Source organism: Cnephaeus nilssonii (genome assembly GCF_951640355.1).
Source record: "Cnephaeus nilssonii genome assembly, chromosome: 4".
Taxonomy (NCBI): domain Eukaryota; kingdom Metazoa; phylum Chordata; class Mammalia; order Chiroptera; family Vespertilionidae; genus Cnephaeus; species Cnephaeus nilssonii.
Window position 1 is genome coordinate 108,484,920 of NC_137075.1, and position 12,166 is coordinate 108,497,085.

The 12,166-nt window shown below is 56.9% G+C and overlaps 2 protein-coding genes across 2 annotated transcripts in view; one reads left to right on the forward strand and one right to left on the reverse strand.

Annotated features, from left to right (window-relative positions):
- The first annotated feature begins 615 nt into the window (after nucleotides 1–615).
- The window catches only part of TDRD9 (tudor domain containing 9), a 54,474-nt gene continuing 42,923 nt past the window's right edge, over nucleotides 616–12,166 (forward strand). The window contains exons 1-3 of the mRNA XM_079768699.1: nucleotides 616–679; nucleotides 1,088–1,367; nucleotides 10,944–11,050. Of these exons, the coding sequence (XP_079624825.1) occupies nucleotides 1,129–1,367; nucleotides 10,944–11,050 (346 nt within the window). The 5' untranslated portion in view covers nucleotides 616–679; nucleotides 1,088–1,128. The remainder of the gene's footprint in view (nucleotides 680–1,087; nucleotides 1,368–10,943; nucleotides 11,051–12,166) is intronic.
- RD3L (RD3 like) lies at nucleotides 6,401–7,310 on the reverse strand (the record flags this gene model as incomplete). The annotated part of the gene is made up of 2 exons (XM_079767682.1): nucleotides 6,401–6,692; nucleotides 7,012–7,310. 2 exons carry the CDS (start codon nucleotides 7,308–7,310, stop codon nucleotides 6,401–6,403), a joined length of 591 nt encoding a protein of 196 aa, XP_079623808.1.

Sequence of the window (12,166 nt, forward strand, 5' to 3'; positions counted from 1 at the left end):
GCTGACCTCTTATTTGGGAATTTGGGGGGCATATTCCAGTCCTTAACTGACTGGACTTGACGCTGTTGGTCAGCGCCATGCTCTTGATGCCCAGACCCTGCGCTGGGCACTGACGGTATGATGGTGGCAGGCGGTCACGGCAGGCTTCTGAGTCTCCGAGTCTCCTTCCCTCCTCTGGGCCCCTTTGCTGATTTCCCCTCTGCCTCTTCCTGCGGGCTGTTTTCTAGGGTTCCGTCCTCCACCTTCCCCCACTCGTCTAGCGCTTGGCCGGGACCGTGTCAGCAGCTCTGGGGTGTTCAGCGCCATCCACTTGCCGAGGACCCCCACGCCTGCGCCCCTCGCCACCTGTCCAGCGGTGGGCGGTCGGCGCAGCGGAGATGCAGGTGTCAAAGGAGGAAGATGAATTCCGGCCCCACAGAACTTCCCCCGGGTCCTCAGCTCAGCCAGGAGGGCTGCCTGCCTTCGGGCGGGCCTTCACCCACCTGCGCGCTTCCTCTGGGACCCCGAGTCCTCTTCTGTCCATGGTGCCCGGTTGTCCTGTAGGTGACCTGTTCGGGGTCATTCCTAACAGCCTCCCGTGACCTTCTCCCTGCTCCTCCCCCCCAGATCGGGGGGCAAGGTGTCCCCGTTTCGCCGCCAGTTGTTGACCTCGGCAAGACAGCCACAACTCCCTGCCCAGGTTTGCTTTCGCCTGAGCCCCATCCCAGCGGCCCTGCATGGAGACCCTCAGAGGGAGAGGGCGGACACGCGAGGCTGGGTCTTGCACCTCCCGGTCCACTGACACCTTGCGCCCGCCCAGAGGGCTGAGGGCCCCGGGGTCACATGGCGCAGACTCCGGGTCAGCACGGGCGGCAGCCCCGAGGGCTTTGAAAGCCCGGGTCTCTGGGTGGGGGCGGGGCGAGCCAAGCTCCCAGCAGGCCTAGCGTGGCCAGGCGTGGGTTGGCAGGCACGAGGCCTGGGCACGTGGGCGCTGGTGCGCTCTGATTGGAGGGCCGGGAGCAGGGCGGGGCCTTGGGGCACACTCTGATTGGAGGGCTGGGAGCAGGGCGGGGCCTTGGGCACGACGCTGAGCCACGTTCCCACGTAGTCCTCAGGCGGTTGAGGCGGCGCCGAGGCCAGGCTGCGACCATGCTGCGCAAGCTCACCATCGACCAGATCAACGACTGGTTCACCATCGGCAAGACCGTGACCGATGTGGAGCTGCTGGGCTCGCCGCCCGCCTTCCCGGCCGAGGCGGCCAGAGAGGAGGCCCAGCGCAGGGACAGAGCCCCTGGTGTCTGCCCCGCCGCCGCCCAGGCGCAGGCCCAGGCGCAGGCCCAGGCGCAGGCCCAGGCACCTGCGCAGGCGCATCAGGCGGCATCCAGGAGGTAGGCGGCTGGGCAGCGGGTGGGTGCGAGGCCGGGACAGCGAGGACGTGGGCCCCATTGGCACGCCCCGGTCCCCGCTGCCGGGGCGATGCCAGGCCGTCCCAAAGCGAGCTGGCCACAGACAAACCCCATCCCGCCACCCACACCAGCTAACCTTCCCCCACCAGATGCGGAGTTCTAGTTTTTTTTTTTTTTTAAATTAATAGATGTGGGAGACAAGGGGCTGGCAAATGTGTCTGATGTGTCTCTCTCATATTTTGCTTGTTTATTTTATTGATTTTAGAGAGGAAGGGAAGAGGAGAGAGATAGAAACATCAATGATGAGAGAGAATCATGGGTGGGCTGCCTCCTGCACGCCCCTCACTGGGGATGGAGTCCGCAATCCGGGCGTGTGCCCTGACCCTGTGACCTCCTGGTTCATAGGTCGATGCTCAGTTGCCGAGCCATGCGATGCGGCTGGGCTAGACGACTTTTTCAGAGCAGTTGAATTTTACATAAAAATTGAGTGCAGAGAGCCGTGGGCCCCCCACCTCCAACCCCCCAGCATTGCCCTATTGACGTTTTGCTCTCACGTGCTACATTTGTTGCAGCGGATGAAGCCGCGGGGATCCACCATAGCTAAGAAGGGGGGCCCCTCTTGGTGTTGGTTGTACAGTCTGTGGGTTTGGGCAAATGTACAAGGACATGTAGCCACCATCAGTATCACACAGAGCAGTTTCACTGCCCTGGAAATTGCTCTGCTCCACCTATTTATGCCCCTGCCCCATCCCCCCCCCCCCCACCTGGCAACCACTGGTCTTTTTAATATCTCTATTGTTTTGCATGTTCCGGAATGTTCTATGGTTGGAATCACAGGTATGTAGCCTGTTCAGATGGGCTTTTCTCACTTATCCAGATGCGATTAAGGTTCCTCCAGGCCTTTTCATGGCCGGAGAGCTCATTCTTCTCAAGTGCTCGGTAACAGCCCGTGTCTGGGTACCACCTACTGAAGAACACGTTGGCGGCTTCCGAGTTTTGGCAATTGTGAATAAAGCTGCTGTAAGCACCCAGGTCCTAGGGCCAGGTTTTTGTGGGGTCAGAGGTTTTCAACGCAATTGGGTAAACACCCCGGAGCGTGGGAGCGGGAGCTTTGTTCAGTTTTGTGGGCGCTCTGCCTCCCACTGTTGTTTGACTTAAGCAGCTGCTGTCTGTGGTTTTGGTGGCGGGAGGATGCCTGCTGCTGTTAGGGGACGTGGGCCTGGTGAGTAGAAACACCTGCTCTCCCTCCGAAGGCCCTGGGGAGGCACCTTCAGCTCGGGGTGTCTGCACCCCTGCTTGGCCCCTCCCCGGAGTTCAGCACCCTTTGTGGTACAGTCCGCAGAGTGGTGTTGTTTTTAATTTGTTAAGTTGACCTTGTCTGTTGCTCTGTCTGATCCGGTGGGTCAGGGCTCATGGTGGTTCCAGCCTTTGCAGGCTCAGGGGCAACTTGGGGCCTTGGGTGGATTTGTGTCCTGGAGGCAGGGAGGGGACAAAGGGACCCTTGTGCCGCGTTGGGCGGCGGCGCTGCTCGTGTTTTTGTGCACTTTGTTCCCTAGGATGACGCTGCTGAGGGACCCCGTGGGCTGCCCTCCTTACTGACCCTCCCCCCCCCCCCCCCCCGCCCCAGCTTGCTCCCTAGACTTGGAGGACAGAACAGCATTGCTTTAAATAACTCATTGTGGTGTGATATTGGAAGTAAATATGATTAACCTTGTCAGAAATGATAGTATAGATTTAAGTGTCCCTATAACTAAGGACCAGTTTTTTAAATTTCCAGTCCTTTATATACTGAGACTTTTGTAAAATAAATGAAAAGACAAAAATAAGCCCCATTCTAAAAATTACTACCATCAGTGCGTGTAAAATTACTGTGAAACTGCCGGGAGAGCGTCAGCCTCGGTAGTGACGCGTGCAGGCAGACAGTGCCAACATTGTCGTCTCCATCCTCCTGACAGGAGCGTCCTGGGCTGCACCCTGCCGTCTCATGCCAGGCCCCTCCCTCGTGTGGCGGGCACAGGGCAGCTCCATGGAGCCGTGTCACTTAGCCCTCCGGACAGCTCCGGGGGTGGGTGGCGTTCTGGCTGTAGATGAGGAAAAGGTTGGTGGTAAGGGGGCTTGTTGCTCAGCTTCCCGTAGGAAGTCCTGGGCGGTAGGTGACCCCAGAGCTGTCCCCTGGACCTGTGCCCGTGTGACATGGCAGAGGGACTTGGCAGATGCAATAGAGGGTTCAGGTCCTAAACTAGGGAGCTTACCTGGATTATCTAATCACAGGCACCCTTCAGAGCAGAGACCTCTGAGAGTCGGGGGTTCAGGCAGGAGAGGGCTGGCCTGGTGGTGGTCAGATGAGGCTTCAGGGAAGCACGAGAAGGGCTGTGGGCTGTGGGCGTGGCAGGGCCAGGCCGGTCCCGCTGATGCTCCGAGCAAGGAAAGGGCCTCAGACCTACAACCTCCAGGCACTGAGTTTGGCCGCAGCCTGAATGAGGTTCCAGTGGGGAGCCAGCCTGTGGGCACCTTGGTTGGCCTGTGGGACCCTAAGCAGGGGCCCAGTTGGGTTCCCCGGATTTCCGGTTTACAGCACGTGAGATGACGCAGGGCTGGCTTTAAACTGCGTTTGTGGCACAGGCACACCTCGGAGGTCCCGCAGGTCGGCCCCAGACCACGGCAGTGACGCGAGCATCACAGTAAGGGGGTCACGTGGACCTTTGGGTTTCCCAGTGCATATGAGGGCGACGCGTACCCCGTGCTGTAGCCCGCTGAGCAGGCCGTAGTTATGGTGACATCTCTGGGCATACCTCACCTGAGCCTGCTGGAACAGTGGCTTCCGTGGACAACCCCACGCGGCGTTGCCTCACAGCTTCTCTTTCTAAAACACGGGTGCCTGCCGAGCAGTGCGAAGCCAGGCAGGCTGTCGTCCATCGGTTCCGGCGGCCACAGGAAACGGGCCGGTGAGCCGGCCAGGGCCTGGCCCGCGGGGATGGGTGCGCAGGCCTCGGCTGGTCCTGGTCTGCGGTCAGCAGCTGTGCGCGTGGGACTGACCTCGCGCACGGAGTTCCCGCGAGAAGTCTCCCGCCAGGGAAGAGCCCTCGGCAGCGCCCCGGAAACGGAAACGGAGGGCCGGCACGGGGGCGCTGATGGCCGGCCTCTTCGGCTCTCAGGGGCCTGTCGAGCGAGCCCTGCGCGGCTTGACCCTGGTTATCGCACGGCTGGGGTCGAGGCCACAGGGAGGCCGCTCCCGGGGGTGCAGGGTGGGGAGGTTTAGTTCCGTTCCTTTTTTTCTTTCTTTTAGATGAAAAATACCCCCCCACAAATCTCCAAATGTAAACTTATAGACATTAGGTTCCTTGGAATTACCTTTAAGAATGGTAAAGTCTAGCCCTAGCTGCTTTGGCTCAGTGGATAGAGCATCCGCCTACTGACGGAAGGGTCCTGGGTTCGATTCTGGTCAAGGGCATGTACCTCCATTGCAGGCTTGCTCTCCTGTGGGGAGGCAACCAGCGGATGTGTCTCTCTCACATTGATGTTTCTTTTTGTCTCCCCCTCCCACTCTCTCTCTGAAATGCAATTCGAAAAATATCCTCCGGTGAGGATTAACAAAGAAGCAAAAGATGCCGAAACCGGTTTGGCTCGGTGGATAGAGCGTCGGTCTGCGGACTGAAAGGTCCCAGGTTTGATTCTGGTCAAGGGCATGTACCTTGGTTGTGGGCACATCCCCAGTAGGGGGTGTGTAGGAGGCAGCTGATCGATGTTTCTCTCTCATCGATGTTTCTAACTCTCTATCCCTCTCAATTCCTCGCTGTAAAAAATCAATAAAATATATTTAAAAAAACACACAAAAAACACAAAGAAGCAAAAGAGAATGGTAAAGTCTAGCGTCCTATCTGATAAGGAGGGAATATGCTAATTGCTGCCCCACCCTCAAAGATGGCAGTATCCACAGACACAAGATGGCGGCGCCCAGTCCCCTCAGCCCCCCAGCCACCCAGGGCCAGCCCGAGGTGCAGGTAACCAGGGCTGGCTGAGGCTTGCACTGCCGGCAGTGGCAGCAGCAGAGGTGTGATGGGGGTGTCTCCTGCCCCGGATCGCTGGGTTGCCTCCCGCCCCTGAGGGCTCCCGGACTGTGAGAGGGGGCAGGCTGGGCTGAAGGCCACCCCTCCAGTGCATGAATCTTCATGCATCTGGCCTCTAGTTTGATCATAAAGATAAATATGATGAATGAATAATTCCCTACTTTAATGAAATTATGAAATGTTTAATTTAGATATTAAATATGCTGCTATTTTAAGTGAACATGATATTGGTGTAAAGTATATGTCAGCATTGTTTTCTGAGAGTAGCAGCTACTAATGTTATAGCAGGCCATCTCTTTTTCCTGATCTGACACAGAGCTATGTTTTTATACTTCCCCTTAATTTAGCTGAGATTAAAAATGAAGTGTCAGGATGAAGCCTTGTCTTCACACTGCCCTCCCTCCTGCCCCTCGCTGCCCTCCCTCCTGCCCCTCGCTGCCCTCCCTCCTGCCCCACGCTGCCCTCCCTCCTGCCCCTCGCTGCCCTCCCTCCTGCCCCTCGCTGCCCTCCCTCCTGCCCCACGGGTCTCCCTCTGAGAGAATGCACTGGCGACACATCACAGGAGAGAGGATTCACGCACTCGTTTATTTGTTCTGTGTGTCGCTTCCTCTTAGGATCAGAGTCCAGGTTGCTGTCACAGTGTCACACAGAACTTGTCAAATCTCTTCCTGCACAAATGCCTCACTTCCTGTGAGGTGTTTTGAGTTATAAGAAAATACTTCACATGTTTTCTTCAAAATATTTAGGAAACATTTTAGTTTTTAAGAAACGCGCTGTTGGAGAGGTTCAAAGGGAACACTGTCTAGAACAGGACACGCCCACAGGGGTCTTTAACTTTGACCTCGCAGCAGAGAGGAACGGGGGGGGGGGGGCGGGGGTCACATCACCTTCTTCTGAACGTTAAGCTCTGACCGCGATGGTCCTGAATGGCCTCTGGTCACGAGCAGCCTAGCGGGGCGGGTGGTAATACGGCAGGTCCCACGTCCTGCGCGAGAACGTGGGGAGCCTGTTTTCCGCGTGTCGCTCCACGTAACTGGAAACAGTGGGAATCTCATCCTGGTCTGAGCTCCGGGCGCTGTCCCCTGGGCACACAGGGTGAGTGGGGCCCCCCACACCCCCCGCCGCCAGGCCCTGCTGCCCGCCTCTCTCAGGGCCCCCCAGGGCGTCCTCCAGAACTTGCTTGAAGATGTAGACAATCTCCCAGGGCAGCACGTCATGTTCTGCCAGGACTTCTCGAAACCTAGAGGGGGGCAGGGAGAGTACATGGTCCAGACAGTTCCTTTGCCCCCCCTTGTCCCCCACAGGCAGCACGTCCTGGGGCGGTGCCACCCGCGAGGGTCTGCCCGCGGCTTAGTTTATGCGTCTACTAAAGAGATTTCGGGGTGACTTAAAGCATTTCTAGCCAGTAAGATGGCAGCAGATATTGCTCGTTAGGCGTTCGGTTGCGGGAATTGGCCGCACACGGTTAAAGAGCTTGCTGACAGCGTGCACTTTCCCGTCCACCCGGGAGGGCTTAGACCCAGAGTATGCGCATCACGAGCGAGAAGGGGGGCTGGTACCTGCTGAGAATGGCTCCCGCCTGGCAGGGCTGCACTCGCGAGCAGAGAGCTTCAAGCTGCCTTTGTTCAGTAGCCGGGATGGTGGTGTGGGGGTTCTGGTAGGTCCTCAGCCAGGTGTCATCGCCCCCCGCGCGCGCCCCGGGGTGCCCATGGTCCACCTCCTGTACGAACCGCTCCCGCTCCTTCAGGTGCCACTGCAGCTCCCGCAGCAGCGTCCTGGCCACGGCCTCCGAGCCAGCGCGGCGCGCCGCTGGGCAGGGCTTGTGCCCAGGCCATCTCACCCAGCCGAAGAGCGGCATCGGGCCTGTGGGGGGTTCTCGCGTTTATTTGCACACAGTGTCGCGGTTCTGACAGCAAATATTTGTCTCTGCATAACGCGTTTTCCAGAAAAGTGAGTACATTTTTCTCTGGGTAGATACACAGGTCAAAGTAAGGTCGGAACACGGGTGAAAGTCTTAATTCCTAACTAGGTCGGTGCCCCAAACCAAGCTTTAAAAATGCTTTGTGTAGCTAAGCCGAAATGAAATGTACAAAGTTAGAGATAATCTGCAGACTGATCCTTTTCTGAGTCACACTAACACTCGCTCTAAAAGTTCTGAGGACACTTTAAAATATGAGCATAGCCAAGTGCTGTCCAGAAACATGCTTGGCACGGGCGTGGACAGACACGGGCAGAGCGTACCTTGAGGCTGCGGTCCACGGTGGGGATGCCGACCCGGCGCTCGGCCGCCTGCTGCTCCGCTGCGCCTGGAGGCTGCCTCCCGCTCGCCGCCGGGGCTGCGCTTGAATAAATAACTTTCTATGTTGGGAACGAGGTTGTGAAGTCTTCCTGTGGAGAGGCGCTCGTTAACTCACCTTGTAAGCAGCGGAGGAAACGACAGAAATAGCTTACTACCGAAGCCGCGCCGCTTACGTAAGGTCAGCCTTTGGCTGGCTGCGTGGTCTGAAAAGACGCCGGCGGCCTGGTGCTGCCCTCGATGTGATGCGTTCAGACGTGGGTGGGGAGGGCAGTGGCCGCCGAGCGAGCCGTGTGGCAGATGTGCCCCCAGGATGCAGGGGCTGTCTCCCGCGCTGCCTGCTGCGCGTGCGGTCACAGTGGAGCTGTAATTCGTGCCTCTGGAGCTCCAAAAATAACCTTGTTGCTTTGACTCTTCAGCTGTACTCTCAGGCCATGGGGAGCCAGGTCCCCGTCCTCTGTGGGGACAGCAGGGAGAGTGGACCAGGCTTGACTGTTGGCAAAGCACATGTTCTGAGCAAGTCCCACCACCAAGTAAGAGAGGCAGAGCCGCGGGGTCAGGGTGAGCTGCGGAGTAGCCGGACTCCCCCCGTTTTCTTTCCGAATAGTAGTGTGTGCAAGCGGGTCACAGCTGCAGGATGCCTGCCACGCATGCGCAAGCAGGTAACTGTAACGTGCACCGTGATCTCTGAGAACACGGTGGTGAGGCAGTAATGGAGTCAGGCCCGGGAAGATGGAGCTGTGAGGACATGTGACTCACTGTAGCGACCACCTCCTGTCTGGTGGGTGCTGAGGACCAGGGTGTCACTGTGCTGCCTGTGGCACAGGCGGGTCTGGCTGAAGAGCAGGCGGGGTCCGCGCTCCAGGCCTGTGTTCGATGACAGCACAGTGGCTTTGCCTTGGATGACATCTACACTAATAAACGAGAAATATGCAAATTGACCATACCTCTGTGATGACCACCAGTCAATCAGGAGTGAGTATGCAGATCAACCCAACAAAGATGGTGGGTTAATTTGCATACGCAGGTGTGGTGCGAAGACTGAAGACTGAAGAGGCTTGGCTTCTCCGCTGTGGCCGGAGCGAAGGCCTGGGTCCTGGGTGCCGGAGGAAAACCAGTGCTGGCAGCCAGGGGAAGGAAGGCCTATTGCACAAATCTTCGTGCAATGGGCCTCTAGTTTAACAATATTTCTCTCTGGCCTTTTCCTCCAAATGAACCATGAAGAAGAGACGTGGTTCACATTAGGCCTGCATGTTGTGGTGAGAGAGGTTATGTGTGGCGTCTGCAGCGCCAGCTGCTCCCAGGGCAGACAGTGCCATCAGCTGCAGCCAAGAGGTTTCCAGAGTACTGTGGCGGTCAGTGCTCAGGACAGCACCCTGCCAGCCGCCTGTGGCCTCCCGCTGCTGCTGCCCCTGGGTGACCACCTCTGATTGCCGTGATTCATGCTGCCTCGGACCTGGTGCAGGCCACCTGGAGCATGTTGGCTGTGGAACCAGCACGGTTTCTGCTCAGGGCTCTGCAGGCTTCCCGCACCCCTCTACCTGGCCCCTCTGGCTCTGCCCAGAGCACACTTTGTCCCAGCCAGGCCTGACCCTCGCCGCCCCTCTGGGCTGCCTTCGCTGTGTCTGCGTGCAGACCTGCACTGCGCTTCTCATTTTTCTTCTGATCTTTGCCTAAATGCTCCTTGTCCTGTTAACATGGCACCTCTCCTCGCCCCTCTCCTCTCTGCTGCGTTCTCCCTGGGAACCTGTCGCCACGGCACACTCCCCACTGTCCTTCACTCCCCAGCGGACTGCAGCCTCCAGGCCTGAGTGGCCGCTTTGCTGAGGGAACTAAGGAGTAGATATCAGGGAAATAGTGACCAAAAGAGTGCTGATGGGCTGGTATATCAGACCAGAGGTGCCTTTCATGCAGTCCATTGTATTAAAGCGACTTCAAACTTCAGTGTTGGCATCACCGTCCTTCCTCCGACAGCAGCGCATTCCAGGTAGACCCTCCCCAGAAACCCGGCGAAGTGCCGCGGGCGTTTGCATGTACAGTGCAGGTGTCTCTTCTCACTGAATGATTGGGACATTTAAAAAAGAGAGAGAGAGAGAGAGAGAGAAACATTGATTGGCTGTCTCCTGTACGCCCAGGCATGTGCCCTGACCAGCAATCGAACCAGCAGCCTTTTGGTGCACAGGACGCCGCTCAGCCAACTGAGCCACACCAGCCAGGGCTCTTTGGGACATTTGTGTCTATTAGTTTGAGTATGGCCTCGGATGGCATTCTTTAAAAAAATGATACGGGTTAGGTAAGAGTAAGAGTATGCCGCAGGTTAGCGTGTCCTCTGCTGGGCCTTCCCCCCGCTTCTAACTCCCACAGTGTGATGAGAAGGCACCCGCCTCCCTGGAGCCCCTCAGCCCTGCCTGTCACAGATGAGGGTCCTGCACGTCTGGCTGTCTCCTCCCTTGGGAGGACGCTCCAGGCGGCCGGGCGTGGCTGCCGCCGCTGCGCCTCTGGCTCTGAGAATGCCTCCGTGTGCTGGTGACGGCAACGCTCGCTGAAGGAACCGAGGCCTCCGTGCCTCCTGTCCCCGCGTGCTCTGCAGAAGACGCGGAGGGGACAGGTATTGGCTGCAGAGCTGTGGGTCCCAATAGACACGGCAGGCGGCCCGCCTTCCGGGGAAATGTCAGACCCACTTACCGCCCTCCCTATAATCTAAGAATTTATTTGCCAATTTGAAGGATGAAAAAATGGTTTCGCATCACTTTGATTCGCATCTGCTTGGTAAATGACTGTGAATTTGAGTGTATTTTTACTTTTTTGTTGTTGTTGTGAATCCTCATGGAGGATATTTTTCCACTGATTTTTAGGGAGAGTGGAAGAGAGAGGGAAAGACAGAGAGAAACAACAGTGTAAGAGAGACACATTGATTGGTTGCCTCCTGCAAGTGCCCCGACCAGGGCCTGGCCTTGGGCCAGGGAGGAGCCTGCAACCAAGGTACGTGCCCTTGACCGGAATCAAACCTGGGACCCTTTGGTCCACAGGCGGATGCTCTGTCCACTGAGCCATACCAGCTAGGGCTCCCTTTACTTGTTATCGACCATTGGCATTTCTTCTGTGACTTGATGAAGAGTGTTCAAGCGTTCCTTGGCGCAGGGTGGGTCCTTGGCTTTTTGGGAACAGAGTACTGAGTTCCGATGTTGTTTGCAGGTCACTTGGCCGGAAGAGCGGGGAGCTGGAGTACATTAGCAAGTACAGGCAGCTGGAGGCTCAGGAGCTGGACCTGCACGGCGGTGAGCACCCAGCCCGCGGGCCAGGTAACCGCCCTTCGCTGCTGCAGAGCAGGGAGTGGGAGCTGTTCACTCGCTAAAACGTTGACTTCTCTGTTTTAATTGAGTTTTTGGGGATGGTGGTTATAAAATTGTATCGGCTTCAGTGTACAATCCCATAGTACATCATCTGCATAATGTATGGTGTGTTTACCATCCCAAGTCAGGTCTCTTAAAACATTAACTTCTTAAAAGTCTAAGAAATGTAGCCTTTTGGTCAATAAAGAATCCATGCTGCTTGCTAATTTGGGATTTTGGGGGTTAACGTGTACATTTTTCTCTTTTAAATATAGGTCCTAAATAGTCTGTTCTCTGGAAGACTAATAACATTATCTTACTATTAATTAGAAACTTACTTAAAAATTGTTATAGTTTAAGAAAAATAAACATATTAAGACAAAAACCTAAACAGAGCATAGACTTGTAACGTAGAAGGTGAAGTTCCTTCCTAGCCCCCTCCCACAAGGACAGGCCGCTCTGCGAGTTTGGGCGAAACGACTTTCTGACTTTCTGGAGCCGCGGCGCTGGTCCCAGCGGGCCGCCAGCTTCCCGGGCTGCTCACCCAGCCTTCCTGCGGGCAGCGGTGAGGGCCCTCTGTGCGCCGCTCGGCGTGCGGATCCGGCTTAGGGACAGAGGCCGGGGAGAGCAGTAGTTCCTCTTCCTCAGCAGCCTTTAAAGGTCGGAAACAGTCCGCTCACGCAGCACATCCCTCTGTCCTCAAGCTTAGTGGCTTCCTGGCTCCTTAGAGGGCTGGTACCCGCCCTCAGCCTGGGGGGCCGGAGCCGTTGTCGGTGCCCACTGCTCGCTTCGCTTTGTGGTTCTGTTTCTGTCACTCGACTCACGTTGCTGTCTCCTTGTTGGCCTTTCACCTCTGCCTCGCCTGCATTCTGGCCGGGTACCCCCTCATGGTCTCCTCAGCCCTTTGGTTCTTTTTTTTTAATTTCTTTATTGATTAAGGTATCACATATTTGTCCTCATTCCCCCATTCCCATCCCACACCCCTCCCCACGCATGCCCCCACCCCTCTGTTGTCCGTGACCACTGGTTAGGCTCATATGCTTGCACACATGTCCTTTGGTTGATCTCTCCCAACCCTCTGGTTCT